The following is a 19,073-nucleotide window of genomic DNA, read 5'->3' as shown; positions in this document are numbered from 1 at the left end:
TCAATGCCACTATGGATGTCTGCTAAAGATGGCGATCTCCAGGAACTGGAGGCTATCGCACGCAGTAACCTTTCCAAATTACGTTCAACGTGCCCCTGTATCCATGTTGATCACAATAACTCTATCTCCCATATGATGCAGCATGGAAGGAGAAAGGCTGCCAAAGGATGCAGCAACCCCCCGTAGCTCTGATGGTGAAAGTGCTAATGAATCACACATCGATTTGGATCAAACCTCTCCCTTGCTCAGATGATGCAGCATGGGGAACGGATGGCTGCAACACACCTACAGCAACCACCCCATATAGTCCGATGAGTCCAAAACAGAGAAAATAATGCAAATAAAATTTCACTTATGGTGAAAAAACCCATCTGAAAATCTTGTCTTCCACCTAAGCATGCTGCCCAATATCGAGAGAGGGATATTTATAACCCCGTCCTCCCTTACTGGCTATCCTCCATCATATTATATGTTCTGCTTCTCTAATTGAACAGTCTCCTCCATCAATCTTATCCAACATTTTCAGACTATCAATCCTTCTGAATCAGTCAAGAAAGGCTATCTGAGGATTACTCTATTCAATTGAGTCCCATTCTGCAATGAATATCCATAGAAAGCTCTATCGCCAAACAAACACATGCAGTGCACGTATTTTTTTTTCTTTTTTTATGCCAAATAAATGTATGTAAGGCCGCCATATTTTTTTTTAATTATTTTTTCTAATACAACCAGCCCAGCTGTAATGTGAACTCAATCCACCATTAGATCCACTGCACTTTTTTTTATTATTTTTTTATGTAAGCAACCCAGGGGCATAGTGGGCTGCCTGCACCATTGGATAAAAGACACATGGCAACTCAGATTATAGACACATGGTTTTATGGATTTGCGACATTTGTTGCTTTGGAAGGGAGTTGGCTTCTCTTTTAATATATTTATATAGATTTTTTTTAAAAAAATTAATCAATTTTTGCTGAACCCATGTCCATAAAAAAAAAATCCAAAAGCTACTGGTTAGAGAGAGAAAGGGAGGAAGAGAGGTGAGAAAAGATGAATAATTAGGACTCATTTGGTTTGGGGTAGTGGAGAGGGAAAAAATCAAAAAATTGGGAGAAATTCATTTATTTGGTTGGAGTTTTAAGAAGAAAAAGAATAAAATTTTTTTTTATTTTTCATGTCCGATGAAAAATAAAAATTTATAAGAGAAATGAATGTTAGCACTTCCTATAGGATGATTGATAGCTTTTTTCTTTCCAAGAATACCCTTATAAATATTAATATAATATTATATTTAATATCATATTTATATCCATATTTTATTATGATAAAAATATTAATATATATTAGTATTATATTAATATAATAAATTATTATTATTTAATATTATATTATAATATATTAATATTATATTTATATTAATATAAATATAATATTATTATCTATATAAAGTTTGAGAAGAAAAAGATATGATTTTATATCTATTAAGGATATAATAGATATTTTATATAATTTTTTTAAAAAAATAAATATTAATCAAATATAAGTCATTCTAAAATAAGTCATTTTTTCATGATCAACCAACGTACTAAAATCATATCAATAAGTAATTTTTCAAAAAATAATTTCTTAAGATGAAAATTTTCTTCCATAAATCAAATAATTTCTTAGAGTTCACGTCAGCGGTGAAAACCTTAAAATCCTAATAACAAGACTGTCTGTCTCATGAAAGGTGAGCGATAGGCTCGTCCAATCGAGAAGGAATTGAGGTAAGGTGTGGAAAGACGATTGGGGTGGTTTAGTGGCACCAAGTTGAATTACTCAAAATCCAGTAGAATTGGAAAGTTACATCGGATCGGTTTACATCCGACCCAAAATCGAACTATACATTAAACCATCTCGGTACCAGATTTCTCCGTTTTGTCGTGTCCCAAACCAGTTGGTTTGCGTCGATTTGACAAACATTAAACTATACCATGTGGTGCGAGACAAACAAAAGAAAAGGTTGACTACGGACGCTTGAGAAGAGGCACGCCTTGTCATTTTGCCTTCAGACCCATTCAGGATTGCCTTTTTTTTTTTTGTTTTTTTTTTTTGGTTTTTTCGCTGAGTACAAGAAGGCTCAACCACTGTTCCCATAAAGATACAAGGTACGCTTTTCTATGTTTTCCTTAAAAAAAAAAAATCTATGTTTTCCTTTAAAAAAAAAAAAAAAACTAGCACCATCCGAAACTCAAGCAACCAAGCAGATCAAGCCTACCACTCACGAAATGAAATGAAGATTGACAACCCTCACAATCGAACCCCCATCTCTTGCCGAGTTAAGACCAGGGCTAATAACATCCTACCTAGTTCAACAGCACAGGAAAGATAAGTTTAATTCCGTTTAACTCTTTTAACCCTCAGATCAACAAATCACCTAGACAATAATTTTACTATAATTTAAATTATTTAAGGGGCAATAATGTTTGATTATTCTTTTTAAATTATAATTAAAATTTACTTTGTTGGCATGACTTTTTCCCTTAAAAATTGGTCATGTTTTAAAATGCTTGCCAATGCTCAGTTAATTGTTGATCCTATCAGGGTCATAAAGTTTTCCATTAATTTTTAATAGATTCTATACATTGCCTACACTGAAATGTTTTACAATGATTCAACTTCATTAGTGTCTTTTTGTTTAGAGCTGGTATACTGTTTCGTTCAATTTGTCCTATGGTCATAGGGGAAAAAAAAAATGTACTATAAAATAGTAAAATTTAATTGATCAGAAATGCGTTTATCTTACCATCAAAAGAAAAGAAAAGAAATGCATTTATCTTCTATAACTCTTCATTAACTTGAACCTTTTCTGTTAGTTCGATCTTTCCACCTTAGCCCTGAAGGCTGCAGCACAACTTATGACATGATATCCTGGGTACAAGCTTGATATGAGTAATTCTATGATCAGCACTAGTTAGAAGCTTCTCTTTTATGCTCCTATCAGTTATGGGGTTACTTTAAACTTTCAAACGTGAGAAGCTTCTAAGCTCATCATCATAAAAGCTTTATGAAGCAATCAAGTGCACCAATAGCAACGTATGCACAATGTGAAATATAAGCAAATCCAAAGCACAACAGATAAATAAATCTCTCCATTTCTCTTATTCCATCTTTCATTTTTATCTTCCTTTTTCTTGTTATCAGTTCCAGCAGCGACGTAATAATTTTGAATGAACTCGGATGTTATCTGTTCTTATTGTCAAAACTAGAGAAACTGAGAGTGACCAGGCCTAATGTTCATCAATCGAGGTCAAAAAGATTCAGGAAAGGAATTTGTCTTCTCTCTCAGCTTCTGTTCCGTTCCATAAATTCCGGCACAACTCGTACAAGCATGCTGGGTTGCGTTATTTTTTCATCATTTGTCGAGCAAAACAGAGGGGGAAAAAAGTGTTCTTTGCGTTTTCTTTTTTGGTTCTCATCACGCTTTTGCTGGGAGTGAAAGCCTGAAAGGGACTGCACAATGGCATGGTAGTAGCATGGTAGATATAAGCAACCTGCACTTAGGATCCATTTGATAAGTCACATATCAAATTACTGTGTGTAGTATGAAAAATAAAAAGAAAGATAATAAAAAAATTGATGGGTCATTTTTATTTTTTGAAGAGAGAAGATAAAATAAGTAATATGGTAGGTGATATTTGATAGATTTTCGAATGGTGGTAATCCATACTTGACAAAAATATCCCCAATAGATGATAATAAAAAATATTCAAAATAAGACATTGATGATAATGAAAATATCGAGAAGAATAAAGCTAAAAAAAATAGAGTTTGTATGTAATCATTGAATTTATTTTGATGTTTTCTCAAATTCATTCAATAAAAAATTTTTATCAAAAAAAAATTTAAGATACAAATGACATTATACAAAGAGTTATATGATTAGAATCACTATATAAAAATTGATTAAAGATGATTATATTATCTTGGTATTAAAAATTTATTTTATATTGATGAATATACTTATAAATTTGGCCATATTCCTATATATAATTATCTCTATCCAAATATAATAATCTTTTTTCAGTATCATTCTTTAGATAATTTTTGCATGAACCAAATATAATAAAAATTATTTTCCTCTATAACTATTTTTTTAGATAAATGATTTCTAAGAATCGTCAGATTACACTGTAATCTGACATATCCCAACCAAATGGATCCTTAAATTTTTAGTATTCTCCTCGAAATTCCGTGCATGGAGTCAATTGTATAACGAAACTTTCTTAGCAAAAATGAAAATATATTTAAAAAAATCCACAATGTCGGTTGGATCATGTTAGGCACTTTGTTGCATGTCTATATATAGAGCGTAACAGCCATATTCAACATGCAGGCCAACCTCTATCAAAATCAATTCTCTATCCTCTTCTGAAGCATTGCATTGGTCCTCCAATCATAGCCAAAATGCCCCATTGCTGAGCTGCATAACCATCATTCTTCAAAGGATTTCATGCCTTTCTTCTCGTCATGGACTCGAAGGATTCTACTTGTGATGCCACAAACTTCTTAGGTGCTAGCCAGCAACAATTTGAAATGCAACTTGAGAGTCCATCAAACGTTATTCTAGCATCTTACCCAAAAAAAAAAACATTATTTTAGCAAAATTTAAGCACACAATTAAAATAGCAGTATATATAAAATGCTACCAGACTCCAGTGAAATGCACTCCAGTTGTTGCTAAGTCCCTTCATGAATATCCACCAAGTTTTCTCTATGTACATGGAATATTTTGATCCCCACAAGTATCCCTTCTGTTCGTTGGGCAACTACTGCTCTCCTTCCTGAATTATCGAAACGTGTTTCAATGCCCCTGGCTACTGTGGACACAGTTTGCCGTGACTCATGGAGGACACTAGCATGATGTCGCTATGTTGGTCGCAAGCAACTAGTTCCACCAGCAATAATGCACATAAGGCAGGACCTGCCCCTACCAACACCTGAACCTTCTTACAGACACAAAGAGTCCTGTGTGCCCCTACAGCATGGATTAGGACCATGAGGTCTATCACGGAATCTCTAGTCATGCCTGCACTGAGCCATAACTTTGCCTTCGCTCAGGACCACATCGTTAGCATTAAAATATAATTGGTTCAGTACCATCTGTCAATAATAATAATAATAATAATAAGATAGCCGAAGTTGTCAGAGGTGTCCATGTTTAGTAGCAGCTTCTTAGATTGATATCGAGGAATTTGAGAGTATATCAAGCACCTCAGATTGAGTGTTACCAAACTGGCAGGAATGCAAACAATTAATAGGGACATCTAACAAGTTTTATATAAAATTAGAGAGATAAAGTGGGCACAGACTGCACCCATCACATGCACCAGTACATATAATTTGACAAAGAACAACCCCATCAACCAGAGGATGATTCCTCCTCATTATAACACCCACCATGCAGCAGAGGAAAAGCTCTCTGTAAACTAAATTGCAGTGACTTTTTTAAGGCGCTGAAGACCTCAGAGCGTCCGGATACTGTATGACTGCTTCGTCTGTTCAAGCATCTGAACAACCTCTCTCATGGTTGGCCGCTCGACGCTGTGCTCTTGGACGCAGAGCATCCCCACGAAGAACACCTGCATGGCTTCTTCCAATGGAACATCGATCAGCCTCGGGTCTAAAATCTTCACCACCCCTTCTTTGCTCCAATTTGTGTTCATCCTTGCCCACTGGACAATGTCTAGTCCTTCCTCTCCGAAGTCCCCCACTGGTCTCCTACCGGTGATCAGCTCTAAGAGAACAACTCCAAAGCTATAAACATCGCTCTTCTCATCAACCCTCAGGGTGTATGCATACTCTGCAAATATAGTAAAATAAAAAATAAAAAAAAGATAGGCAACCATTGTTATGGCTATGCTTGAAGATCGAGATCGGTACATATGAACCTGTCATTATTTCTTTTGTGAAAGAAAGATAACCTTCGGATCCATGTCATGTCATGCAGGTTGGAAGTGAGAATTTTTTATAAATGACAAGTCCAACAACATATGGCTCCTGGCCGATGGGGCATTTGTATATATGGGAAGAAAAAGGCAAATGAGGCGCTGCCAATACTTTATTCCTTCTTAAAAAGGAAAAAAAAAAAAAAAAACTTTATCCTGTTATTTATGTGCTTTTTGCTTCTAGGAATTGGAGAAAATATAAAGCATGGATCCCAATCAGGATTCCTATGAGACAGTGTTTGGAATCTGGGGTTTGTCATTGACTGAATGATGGGTTTGGGTCAAAAAGGTGATGCTATTGTGTTGAAAGCAAACTGGCATGGGTTTCGAAGGAGAGAGAGAGAGAGAGGGAGCGGGGGGGAGAGGAGAGAGAAGATTGGTGACACAAATGGTGGAACGAGGGAAAAAGCAAAAGGAAGGGATGCTGCTTTCTTTCTTTGAGGAGATGGGTACTCAGTGCTCTCTTTCTTATGAATGCACTAGATAAAGCTCATTGCTTTAGCCCCAAATACCAGTGTATTTTATTGAGTATATCTTCTTCATCAAAAGAATAACTCAGCGGATGTACCCAAAAAAAAAAAAAAGAAAAGAAAAGAATCACTCAGAGAATATCTGAGCACCAGAAGTGATAGGTCTAAAGGCTAGAGGACCGTTCATGGTTTTGAGGGTCCACTTAATGCCTTCTAATATATAATAACTAATTTGATATATTTTTTAAGGAATAATTTATTAGATATATAGATATGCAAACAGTTTCTTCCTTGGGATCGTGGAAGCACAAGTTGCACTTCTTTTTCTACTTATAAGCTGGAACATAAAATACTAGAGAAGATCTATTATCAAAATAACTGAAACTAATTGAAAGTTTCAGATCAATTGGGTTAACCTCAAGCCGCTAAATTCTAAACAAAGCTTCGAGCACATACCTGGAGCAATGTAGCCATAAGAACCTGCAACGGCTGACATGCATTCGGAGACTCCGGTGTCCCTCAGATATTTGGCCAGGCCAAAGTCTGCAACATGAGCTTCAAAGTCTTCATCCAATAAGATGTTATTGGATTTGACATCCCTGTGGAGTATGGGAGGACAGCAATCATGGTGCAGGTAGCATAATCCCTTCGCTGCCTCAGTTGCAATCCTAAGCCTACTTTGCCAGTTGAGATAACCTCCTCTCTTCCCATGAAGTATTTCTCCCAGGCTTCCATTCGACATGTACTCGTAGACGAGCAAATTAGTCTCCTTATTAGTACAGAATGCGAGCAACCGCACAATATACCGATGTCTTATCTTACCCAAAGTCTGTATCTCTGCAGAGAATCCATTATCATGTGAAGAGCCTTTGCTTATACCCAGCAACCGCTTCACCGCAACCTGCTCCCCATTCGGCATGGTTCCTCTGTAGACAATTCCAGCTCCTCCTCTTCCTATAATGCTGTTCTCTTTGAGGCATTCTACGATGTCTTCGCTCCCAAATTCTAGCTTTTGGAATGCTGTGAGCTTCCATGACTTCGAGTTCCTTCTCATCATCGACCGGGTCTTGATGACAACTGTTGTGGCAAAAACAATAGAGCAGGTTAAGAGGCCAAGTGCAAAGAGGAGCTTAAATTTTCCCGAGAGTTGGGATTTGACACCATGTTGTTGGTCTGGTTGGAACTGCGACATCGATGAGAAGTTGCATGGATTTGAAACAGATCCACAGAGTTGAGGATTCGCAAGAAAAGATGAGGCATTGAAATAAGCAAACTGCCCGGTCTCCGGTATTCTACCGGAGAAATCATTGTGCGAGAAGTCGGCTGAAGTTAGACTCTTCATGCTTCCAATCTCGTTTGGGATGCTCTGGTTCAAGTGGTTCCATGAGACATTGAGGTAATTCAGTATTCTAATTTGAGAGACTTGAGCTGGGATCGGTCCGGTGAGCTGGTTCTGGCTCAAATCCAAGTATGTGAGCAGGAGGCAATCACCTATCTCTGGGGGAATTCTACCAGAGAAGTTGTTCCCGCTCATATCTATCTTCAGCATGTGCTTCAGTAGGCCCATCTGAGGCGGTATCGGCCCGGTGAACTGGTTACCGTCGAGGAGAAGAATCTGCAATGCGGAGAAGTTTCCGATCGATGATGGCAGAGGCCCAAACAACCTATTGTTTGAGAGGTTGAGCTGGCCTAGTTTCCCAGGCTTCTTTGTTGGCTCCTCTGTTATCACTCCAGTAAGATAATTATTCTGCAATTCCATCAGCAACAGCTCCGGTAAGTAGAGAAATCCCCGGGGAATAGAACCACTCAAGTAGTTCTGACCCATTCGAACCCTTGAGAGTGTTGAGCATGCTCCGAGATCATCTGGCAAGGGACCGAAGAGGAAGTTGTTGAGCAGGATTAGTATCTCCAGCCTCCTACCAAAGCAGAGAGCTTTTGGGACTAATCCAGTGAGCTTGTTGGTCGACAGATCAAGCTCTCGGAGCTTGCCATTCCGCCCGAGCTCAGGTGGGATCGCCCCGGTGAAGTTGTTCTGCCAGAGCATTAAGGTCTCCAAATTTGGCAGCTCAGCAATGAACTCTGGAATCTCACCATGAAACCGGTTATAGAACATATGCAGCAAGACGAGCTCCTGGAGCTTGGAAAACTCTTTCGGGATCTCGCCGGTGAGAGCATTGTTCGAGATGTCGAGATATCTCAAACTGCTCAAGTTGCCTAAGTGGGGAGGAATGATGCCAATGAGCTGATTAGCATGCAGGAAGAGAGTGTCCAGATTCTCGAGATTTCCCAACTGAGGTGGGATCTGGCCCTCCAAGCCGCAGCTTGATAGGTCAAGATGGACTAGATTTGCCAAAATCCCGAGCTCGGCCGGGATCCCGCCATCAAACTCGTTGTAGTAGCCCAAGTAGAGCTGCTTTAGACCACCGAGTTTGCCGAGCTCGGCAGGTATGAACCCACTCAGATTATTTCCAGCGAGCGAGAGATAGCTCAGGGCCTTGAAATCGCCATAGCTCGCTGGGATGGCTCCTGAGAAATAATTCCCGCCGAGGTCCAGGTGTTGAAGCTTGGGTAGCATAGAAAGGCCAAGAGGTAGGGACCCAAAGAAGTCATTGTTGTAAGCATCAAACACTTGGAGCTCCACCATTGTAGAGAAGTTCCAAGCCAAGGTACCATTAAACTGATTGTCGGAGATGTTGAGATGTCGAAGGCCCGAGAGCTTAGTGACGATAGGTGGGAACTCACCGGAGAGACTGTTTCCGGCTACTGAAATGTATCTAAGACTATGGAGCTCAGCTATTGCTGGGGAGATGAAACCAGAGATGTTCGAGTTGGATATATTAAGCTCGACTACTAAACGCTTGGTGTCGTCGCATCGGACACCAACCCATGAGCAAACGGCTGCATGGCTTGACATGTTCCAGCTCTGGAGCAAGTAGTCTGAGGTGTATAAAGACTGCTTGAGGGAAACCAAGATTGAAGCTTGCTTCCTTAGAGATAAACTCGGGGAATTGGTGGGAGAAGCAGAGGAAGGAGAGAAGAGGAAGAGGAGGAGGAGGAGGAGAGGAGAGGAAGAGAGCCATGGGTGAGCCTTGTGGGACAGAAGAGCGAGTAGGTTCTTCAGATGTCTGATGCTTTTAATTGCGAGAGTAGAAGGAAAAGAGAAACAAAGGTAACTTCAAGCAGAGTTCAGACTTCAGAGGAATGGCATTGAAGCGGACGTGTGCCTTGGCCTTCGGGTTCTCTTTCTTCCTTTCTCTTCTTTTTGAAAAAGAAAAGCTAAAGCGATCGAGTGTGTTAAAAGCGGATCCAACAGCCCGTCGGATCAGAGGGAGCCCTTGGTGGAAAGCCCCTCTTCATGAATAAATTTTCTGAAACACCCTCCGCTTCCTTGATTGCAGGCAGTGTGTCAGCTTAGTCATCCATATGAGAGAGGAAGCACCATACATCAACTGTTTCATGTAAGCCTTGTCACTAGCACTGTCAAGTATTCATTTGTATAAAATTGGTCACCATTCTATTCTGCTCGTGAGTTTATCTGTTTGCGAGGAGGCCTTGTGACCGATAAGGGCTTTTTTTTTTTTTTTTTGGTAACAGACCAATAAGGGCTTTGCTAGCTAGTAGGTATCTAACCCTTGTTCCGGTGGAGATAATGGGTTTGAATTTTTATCACTTTCAGATTATTTAAGCTGTAGTGCAACTAGATGCATTTGTCATGAAATAAGCATGGCACGTAGGCTCATGAAGCCAGTTTGGTTATGGTATTAGGTAGTGTTTGGATATCCTTATTCTAGGTAGAATAAGGGCTTAGTCCATCTTGTTCGCCCAAATACTAGGAAAAAATAGTGGTGGGCCCCGTAGGTTTAGCAATTCCAGTCAACCCTGCATTAATTGCATCTTCCCATCTACTTTGGTTTAGCTATTCCATGATGGACCATGGAATAGCTTATTCTAGATCTTTAATGAGTATTAATTGCATCTTATTCTAGGTATATGGAATAACACTGCATTAATTGTATCTTATTTCCGGTGAAATAGCAGATTTCCAACCAAACAGAAATTTGTAATAGGCATGGTGAATAGCTATTCTCTGAAAATTCGTATTCCTATTTCAGAAATACGAAAAGGATAATCAAACACTACCTTAGAAAATTAATAGGCTACATAGCCTCTGTATGCAGTCTTTAAGGCTTTAATCATCAAAAAAAAAAAATGGTCAGTAGGTAGTGAATGCATGGATATAAGTTGTTCTGATGTGAGATTTAATGATTTAGGAGCATCATGGGGTCCTATCTTGACAAAGAATAGCTTTTTGAAGCCAAATTGCTGGATGCTAATGATTCAGTATTGCAAGGTCAAAAGGCTCTTGATAGGAATTATAGCAAGAGCTGGGGTCTTAAACCCTATTAGAGACCTCAAGCTATTATTCAACTTTGACACAGATGAGGGGGGTCTACATATGCAATCAATGATCCCAAGGATTATTATAGTAAAGATCCAACATTATGTAACCCCAGATCTTAACAAATTATTCCAGACCCTAATCATGAGGGACAAAGGCTGAATCAACTGTCATTACCTGATCAAATGTTGGAGAATAATAGGTGTTGGTAACTTTGCAAGACACAGCAAGTCCTTAAATTGTCTAGTGGAGCCTGGATCAAGGTTCAAAGTTGGTCATGGAGAAAGAAAAAAAACGATGCCATTACCACCACTCCACCCACCACTATTCACAGTACAACATGCAGCGATGTGGTGCTTCATGATTTGTCCGACCTTGTGAATTGCACCTGTGAATAAAGCGGTGAATTGAATGTTTTAACATCAAAATTTGAGTCCAATTTGAAAAGAAAACATCAGATTATCTGGAATTATTCAAAGCTTCCATGCACTTCTAGATGAATGGAATGGTGCTATTATAGAAGGTTAAGGTCAGAGTATTGTAACCAAAGCTAGATATCATTTCACACAAAATATAATGACGGGGGAAGAGAACTGACCTAGTGCTCTCCAAGTTTTTGAAAGTTTGGAATTTTCCAAAGTAAATTGTGCTTGGGAAAGGAAAAAATCTGGAGATTTAGACAAATATGCAAATGCTAGTGACACAACTACCATGAATTTGTTGAAAAACGATGGAACTCTTAGTCAAATTATAGTGTAAAACTAGCACTAAATGATGCCTGACATGAAGGCTCATCTACCTGAGGATATGCAGTGAGGAACATGTCATGAGGCTTATTAGTTTTTATTGCTTTTTTAATAATTTGTACTTTCATTGGTTTAGATTGATCTACCTTTATGCCAGGCTTGCTTGGATTCAAACAAATCCTAAACCGCAAAAAGAAAAAAAAAAAAGAGGTTCTTTGTCATATGCTTTAAGATCCAGTAAGAATGCACACTTATAACTTTGTCCAACTATGAACCCCGGTGGTGGTGGTTATCACCAAAAATATCTAAATAATAAATTCACTTCTCCAAATCACTGCAGAAGCTACATCAAAGGAAACAGAAGATGATGATGATGATGAGAAAAATGATGGTGAGGAGGATATTACTACCGACTAGCAGAAAGATAAAATAACTGTAACTCAAGACGGGAGATATTTACAGTTCTATGCTCATCTACCTTGACGACTGGGGTCCATCTCATGCTTTTCCTTCATGCATGGTTCGAATCCCTGCCTTGTATTCAGACTACAAAGTGCAAAAGAAAAGATGGATGTTGGTAGATAGAAGGAATGTACTCATTCCATCTCTTTAGTTAACACGTGGTTGGAAAAGAGAGTTTTCCTATTGTCAGCCATGAAGAGATTTATTTGATTAGTAAGACTATTCTGCCTACAAAAATATGAGAACCCTAAAAAGTTATAGGAAAGCATGTACAGAGGAACAGAAAGGAAACAATCAGCCATCATATATGTGTTCAATCATGTTAAAGAGTAGATAAAGTGAGAGGGTCGTGCATAGGGAAGTAATTTAGTTTGCCAAGGGTGACCATCTAAAAGCTAAAAATGAGATAGATGATGGCTTCCAAGCAAAAGCAAAACATTGTTAAAGCAAGGCAAACATTACATCACCAGAGGAGCAAAAGCTGCTTCTGTTCAAACAAGTAGAACCGCTGTTGTATCAGATGAGTAGCACGACTAATAATTCTATGCAATGAGGAAGAGTAGTCTTTTTCATTTTGATTTAAATAAGTTCACCATACCCCCAACAGAAATCATACAAACCAATAGCTGTTGCTAAAGGTAACCTTGTTTTACAGTGAAGACTAGTTTACCATGTAGATTCCTCTGATAAAAATGAGTTGGAGCATCAACCAAATCACGAAAGGAAACAAAAGAATTTTGTAGAAGAAAAGACAGGAGAAAATAGTTGGAAGAAAACGATCCCCACCATCAGTCATTGAACCAAAAGTGCCCAAGCACCTTTTCATTGATTTAATATCCAGCCTTCAATCTCTCACAAATAAATTCTATTGATAAGTCATCCTCTCACGAGGATGTATAACAATGATTTTACTAATATTTTTTCTATAACTAGTCAAAATATTCGGTCAAAAATACTCAAAATCAAGATGAGAAGAATCATTTGTGTGGACCTTACACGCATCATTACCAGTACTGCCATTTTCAGTGGCCTTCTTCCCAGGGTTATGAACTTCCTTGCAAGCGAATCGTGCAAAGTCCACAGGTTCAGGTACATGAGGTGGTGTGGAGCTCCTCACCAATGCCCAGTTCACCCCCTCGAAAAATGGATGTTGCTTAATTTCTGTGGCGCCTCTTCGGTATGCAATCCTTTTCTCTGGGTCCTTCACCAGGAGGCTGCGAACGAGGTCTCGGGCAGCTGAACTCACCACTGGCATCTCTGGGAACCTCAATGGCCGGCCTACTACATTTGCAAGTGTATCTCGATTTCCTGACCCCTTGAAAGGTGTTGTTCCGAACATTAGCTCATACAAAAAGATGCCAAGCGTCCACCAGTCAACTGCACTGCCATGGCCCTGTCCTTGGATGATCTCAGGGGCCAGATACTCATGAGTCCCAACAAATGACATCGAACGTGCATTTGTTGGCTCTGCCATTAGTTCTGGGAGGGCCTCTTTGTCAAGGCCAAAGTCTGATTTGGTTTTCCGGTTCCTCTTAGGAAGTATGCGGGGAAAGAATGCAGTTGGTTGGACACAGCCCTGCACTGCATGCTCACTGTCCAGCATGCTTTCGCCGATGAGAGAATGGTTGGATGAGGACTTGACTAGTGTTGGGTTGACAGAGCACCGCAGCGACAGGTCAAAGTCGGATAGCATAATATGGCCCTCTTCTCTAACAAGAACATTTTCTGGCTTCAGGTCCCTATATATAACACCAAGCATGTGCAAGTACTCGAGTGCAAGCAACACCTCAGAAGCATAAAAACTGTTCCAAACAATGAAGAAACATAAATGAACGAATTGTTGAAATGAACAAAGTTTGAAGTATTCCTACAGCATATGATAGATTGATTTGTTGAACCTGGACTCTCAGGAAATGTTCATATGGGGCACAAACAAAAACTGTATGCAAGAAGTGAAGATTCTGGTGATGAAAAACAACACAATGTGGATTTTTTTATTTTTTATTTTTTTTTGAGTGAAGGGTGAGACTAGATCATTGAGTAATGAGTGGGGATTATCTTTTAGAAAGAAAATATGATTGAGGTTGTGGTTTCAATCTGCAACAATAATCTGTTTCTTTTTAGCAAGGGAAATGAAGAGAAAAGAAAAAAGAGGAAGAAAATAGAAACAGAACATTCTAGCATCCACCTAGGGAAAAGAAAACTCATGCTTCATACTTTAACTATGTTCGATTTTCTTTCAAGAAAAAATGTTCATTACTCTCAACACATCAATATATGTACCAAATGAATCATGTTTTAAGATTGTGAACAGGACTTGCCTAGTGATGACCTAAGAAGAAGAACAGAATCCAAACTAGGATCCTCATAGATAGTTCAGAGTAATATTGACTCCTAATCTGATCTGAACTCTAAAGTAAAATGCCATCCTTAAAGCAATATCTATGAACACAAAATTGTTGGATTCTCATGGATCAACTCAAAATTTCCCACTATCTCCATAATATTTGAACACCCAGTACGGAATGCCTTCCCAATATTTCCATATTTTTCCTTATGAGGTATTTACCATCTGAAATAAAGGCATGCCTTACCATCATTGAGATATGAGATATTCCTCCCCTTCTCATAATATCACCCTAATATTCCACTGTGACACCCTTCTTTGCTCCTTTTTTTCCCAATTTCCTTCCCTCTCTGAAAAGGCTCACCCAAGCTCCTGCATTGCTTTAAACCACAAATAAACCAACATCTTGATACATCAACCCTCTCTCTGCACATCCCCCCCCCCCCCAACCACAACAAGCTATTAATTCCTGTATAATCCTCTCTGCTACTCCCCTTTGTCACATTTAAATTAGTGATGCTTTACATAGGTGGACTGCCAATCATAGAATTTACTAAACATTGCTTCAACCATTTATTGGGCATCTCCACTATGGTACGTACATCTAGTGCTGGAAATAAGGGTTGACATTGAGATGTACATGCTTCAAGAGTATTTCCTATGCCATCTAAGTAAAGGTTCTGCATCTTGAGTGATATAATGCGCATAGCTTATTTTACTTGCTAAAAGAGAAGGTCATTTTATTTGCTGAGTCTTTCTAATTACTTTAACCACGAAATTTCCCATTTCCTGTTAGTCATGCAATTAAAGCACGACCACAAATAATCCATGCCAAATAGAAAATTCTTGCACAGTTGTAAAAAAGAGCGAGACGAAATTCTAATTTCACCTCCTAGAACTAAGCAACAGTGAGCAGACACCAATAAATAAGGATTACAATAGTGCAAGAAATGGGAAAAACCAATACATGTCCTAGGTGCAAACAAAAAGCAGAAGATGCCACAGGGAGGTTCACCAAGGGAAAAAAGAAATATTAAAGGTAGTTGTAATGGAATGACTAAATGCTAGAATGTGCCTTTCAGCTGAAGACTCTATGTAATTTTCTTTCAACATACTACATTATTTTATCGCATTTATCAAAATTAATTAACACAAATTGCAGTAAATGAAAGAAGCAGAATAGAAGTTAAAAGCTCACCGTGCAGCCTGCTCACTGAAATACTTGTTACGCTGCTTCTGCCGGAGAGAGTGTAGATTACCTCCACTGCAATACTCCATGACCAAGCAATAAAACTTGTCAGTCTCAAAATGGGAATATAAAGTTGGTAGAAATGGATGATCAAGGAGGCCAAGAATTTCCCTTTCAGTTTGTGCCCGGATTAGCTTATTCCTACTAACAAGTGAGACTTTGTCCATAACCTTCATGGCAAAATAGGTGCTAGTGTCCTTGAGCTCAACAAGATAAACACTGCCAATGTCTCCATAACCAAGGCGCTTGAGGAGCTTGAAATGGTTCAGGCCAAGAGGGGGATCTTCGGAATTAACTAGCTGAATGGCCTTCCAACGAGAATCACTCCCAGTGTGCCGCTTGATGGATGCTGTAGTGGAACTGTTTAAGCTGTCACTGTGGGCACTACCAGTGCTGTCTCGGCTTACAGAGGTACATGAATTGCTGATATTTGCGTCACTTGACTTCATGCATGATGTTGTCGTCGAGGTAGATATTGAGGTGGATGATGTCTCTGATTTCATTGTTATTTCCAGACTATGGTAGGGGTTTGGTTGGTGGCTTGACAATGGACATGAGTCCCCTGATGTCAAAGCAGTACCATCTTTGGTGACTGGATCAGATCTTTTCTTGTTGCTTAGTGCTTTCTCCCCTTTCTCTGGTGTTGCTTCTAGATTTGCAACGGGTATTTGGCTTGGGCTTGGGTATAGGCTGGAAATGGGATACTGGACAGGTCCAGTACCATGATCTAGACTTGTCATTGTATCGCCATTATACTTTGGAATTGGATCCGATTTTCTGTTCTTGCACAATGATTTATCCGAAAAAACAGTATTCATCTGACAGTCCATGTGAATATCTGCATCAGACACTAAAAATTATCAATGTAATCTCACCATGAGAAGATGAGTCAAAATGTTGCATGGTTATATATGGCGGAAACAGGAATAATGGACTGTAACTGGTTTCTGAGCAATGTCACGAAGCAATCTGAAATATTATCAAAGATATAGCAGCAAATTCTTCACCTTTACAACAATATAGTAAATTTTTTTTTGAATCGATGTTATCCCTTTGCAAAGTGTTAATTCAATATCTATAAAAGGCCCAATATTCCAAGAGATGGGAAAAGAAAAAGAAATGGCAGAACGTGTGCTATTAACATTGCATAACTCTCGTATATTTTTCTGTTTCCATGAACTTGAATTACATTAGTTCTTACCATTTAACCAAAAACAATGTATTTTTGATGAATTCTATCAAATTATACATATATTATTGGACCATACCGTTTATGTTAACGCTTTGATAAAGAAGCTAATGATTTTAAAATCAACAGTAGGCCATTCAATATTGAAGGCCCAAATATTAAAATATGATTTATATTAGTTTAAAATCTAAAATTTATGTATTTTGGTGGTTTCTGACCTATGTACCAAGTTATCAATCCTCAAACTAATAAATCGAAAACAAAATTCAGAATCTCGAATAGATTCATAAAGCGAAAGCTTGGAACGTAAATGCCCCAGAAGAGGGAGAAGGGAGAAATAATTTTATACCAAGCTTGTCCGACTGCGAATAATCCTCGGAATCCGATATATTCTCTTGGCCCCGTCAGCTATTCCCGATCAATTCCACAACCTCCAACCCAGAAAAACTACGAGATGAAACCTCCGTGAACCAGGATAATCCCGAACAGGACTTGGTGATGAGAGTCCCCCGCGAAAGAATCGAGGGATTGGAGAAGGTAGGAGGAGTCGTGGGGAGAGGAGAAGAAAGCGTGGAGGGAGAGGAAGAGAGAAAAGAGGGGGAAATAAGAGAATCCATGCATATGTAAATAGCTGGATAAATATAGATTTGGAATCAGAGCAGGAAATAGAATAGATATAGATAGACTCACATAGAGAGGAAGAGGAGAGAGAGAGAGAGAGAGGGGACGTGGGGTGGGAAACCGGGAGATGGTGCAAGCCATCGCCGAAGGAAAAGGACGGCAATTGAGGCGGGAGAGCATTGCATAGGTACGTGTGGTGCACGTGGGAGAAAAATGTTTGGAGGAATAGCACGATAAGTATAAGATAAATTACCAATAGTTCTGATCCACTTTACCTTTTTTTTTTGTTTATTATTTTTTTTGATAAATATATAAAAAAAATAAAAATAGATTATCAGATTGAAATCAGATTGATCAAATTTGGACTTACATCTGATCAGATCAAAACTATATAATAAAAATTTTACATCAATAATCTAAATCCTAAAATGTGATACCACTTCAAAACTACTTGTACACAAAAAGTCATATGATTTAGAGATTCTTGGCCTATGCATTAAGTAGTCAAAAATTGATCGATCTAAAAAAATTGAATCAGATATATTTTTTGATCACTTGATGTATGGGTTAAGAATCTTAAAATTATATGATTTTTGATATGCAAGTAGTTTTGAAATAGTAGATCATATTCAACAACTTGGATCACCGATGTAAGATCTCTATTATTCAGTTTTAATATGATCGAATCTGAATCTAAATCCGATCAATTTTATCCAAATTTGTTCTTATATATATATATTATATATATATATATATTATATATATATATATATATATATGTGTGTGTGTGTGTGTGTGTGTGTGTTAAAAATTAAAATATCGTAGAGTACAATACGTGGTTATGACCATGTTTAGAAAATATATTTATAAATTATTATGATAAATGGAGAATATTTTTCAAACTTTTAATGCCGGAGCCACGAAAACACAATAACGTATCCAATTCATTGTGGTCGACAATGTCAAAATGTCATATATATATATATATATATATATATATATATATATATTATATGTATGTGTGTTAAAAATTAAAATATGGTAGAGTACAATATGTGGTTATGATCATGTTTAGAAAATATGTTTATAAATTATTATGACAAATGGGGAATATTTTTCAAACTTTTAATGCCGGAGCCACGAAAACACAATAACGTATCCAATTCATTGTGGTTGACAATGCCAAAATATCATAATTTAATTTATACATTTAGCTTATTATTGAAGCATCAGTTTAAAAAATAAAAAAATAGATAATTTATTGAGAATAGAGATATTATTTTGTGTGAAAAGTGATGATAGTGAAATTTGAAATTTTGACTAATTAAATTAAAATTTTAATTTAATTTAATTTAATTTATTTTATTTATTTCTATATATTTAATATATATTTTGTATTTTGATTTACTAATTATATATAAAATATGAGATATTGCTATCCTATACACAGCCTAACTCATCTAACATGTCATAAATGCAATATCAACTCCAAGTTGTAAAGGACATGCCCCTAAGATGTTTGTACATTGGGACTTGTTTTGACAAAATGCCCTCCTTATCTGGAATAAGTCCAGCAACTTTAATGTAAAATATTTCAAAAAAA

The 19,073-nt window shown here is 37.8% G+C and overlaps 2 protein-coding genes across 2 annotated transcripts; both read right to left on the bottom strand.

Moving 5' to 3' along the window:
* Positions 1–5,232: 5,232 nt before the first annotated feature.
* Positions 5,233–9,510, bottom strand: LOC105047337 (uncharacterized). The gene is made up of 2 exons (XM_010926237.4): positions 6,914–9,510; positions 5,233–5,842 (listed from the first exon to the last, which is right to left on the bottom strand). The coding sequence occupies exons 1-2, from the start codon at positions 9,369–9,371 to the stop codon at positions 5,505–5,507; spliced, it is 2,796 nt and encodes a 931-aa protein (XP_010924539.2). The 5' UTR covers positions 9,372–9,510; the 3' UTR covers positions 5,233–5,504.
* A 3,387-nt stretch (positions 9,511–12,897) lies between these two features.
* On the bottom strand, positions 12,898–17,530 carry LOC105047336 (serine/threonine-protein kinase RHS3-like). The gene is made up of 3 exons (XM_010926236.3): positions 17,199–17,530; positions 15,610–16,498; positions 12,898–13,866 (listed from the first exon to the last, which is right to left on the bottom strand). The coding sequence occupies exons 2-3, from the start codon at positions 16,488–16,490 to the stop codon at positions 13,011–13,013; spliced, it is 1,737 nt and encodes a 578-aa protein (XP_010924538.1). The 5' UTR covers positions 16,491–16,498; positions 17,199–17,530; the 3' UTR covers positions 12,898–13,010.
* Positions 17,531–19,073: the final 1,543 nt, after the last annotated feature.

The sequence above is a fragment of the Elaeis guineensis genome, chromosome 6 (genome assembly GCF_000442705.2).
Source record: "Elaeis guineensis isolate ETL-2024a chromosome 6, EG11, whole genome shotgun sequence".
Classification (NCBI taxonomy): domain Eukaryota; kingdom Viridiplantae; phylum Streptophyta; class Magnoliopsida; order Arecales; family Arecaceae; genus Elaeis; species Elaeis guineensis.
Note: the sequence above shows the minus strand (reverse complement) of the source record. Positions and strands in the feature narration are given on the sequence as shown.

Excerpts from the sequence above, each read along its gene's own strand:
- LOC105047337 (XM_010926237.4), bottom strand. The coding sequence starts at position 9,371 with ATGTCAAGCCATGCAGCCGTTTGCTCATGGGTTGGTGTCCGATGCGAC. Across the intron at positions 5,843-6,913 it reads TTATGGCTACATTGCTCCAG|AGTATGCATACACCCTGAGG; the intron begins GTATGTGCTCGA and ends CTATATTTGCAG.
- LOC105047336 (XM_010926236.3), bottom strand. The coding sequence starts at position 16,490 with ATGGACTGTCAGATGAATACTGTTTTTTCGGATAAATCATTGTGCAAG. Across the intron at positions 13,867-15,609 it reads TTCAGTGAGCAGGCTGCACG|TTTTTATGCTTCTGAGGTGT; the intron begins GTGAGCTTTTAA and ends TGTTTGGAACAG.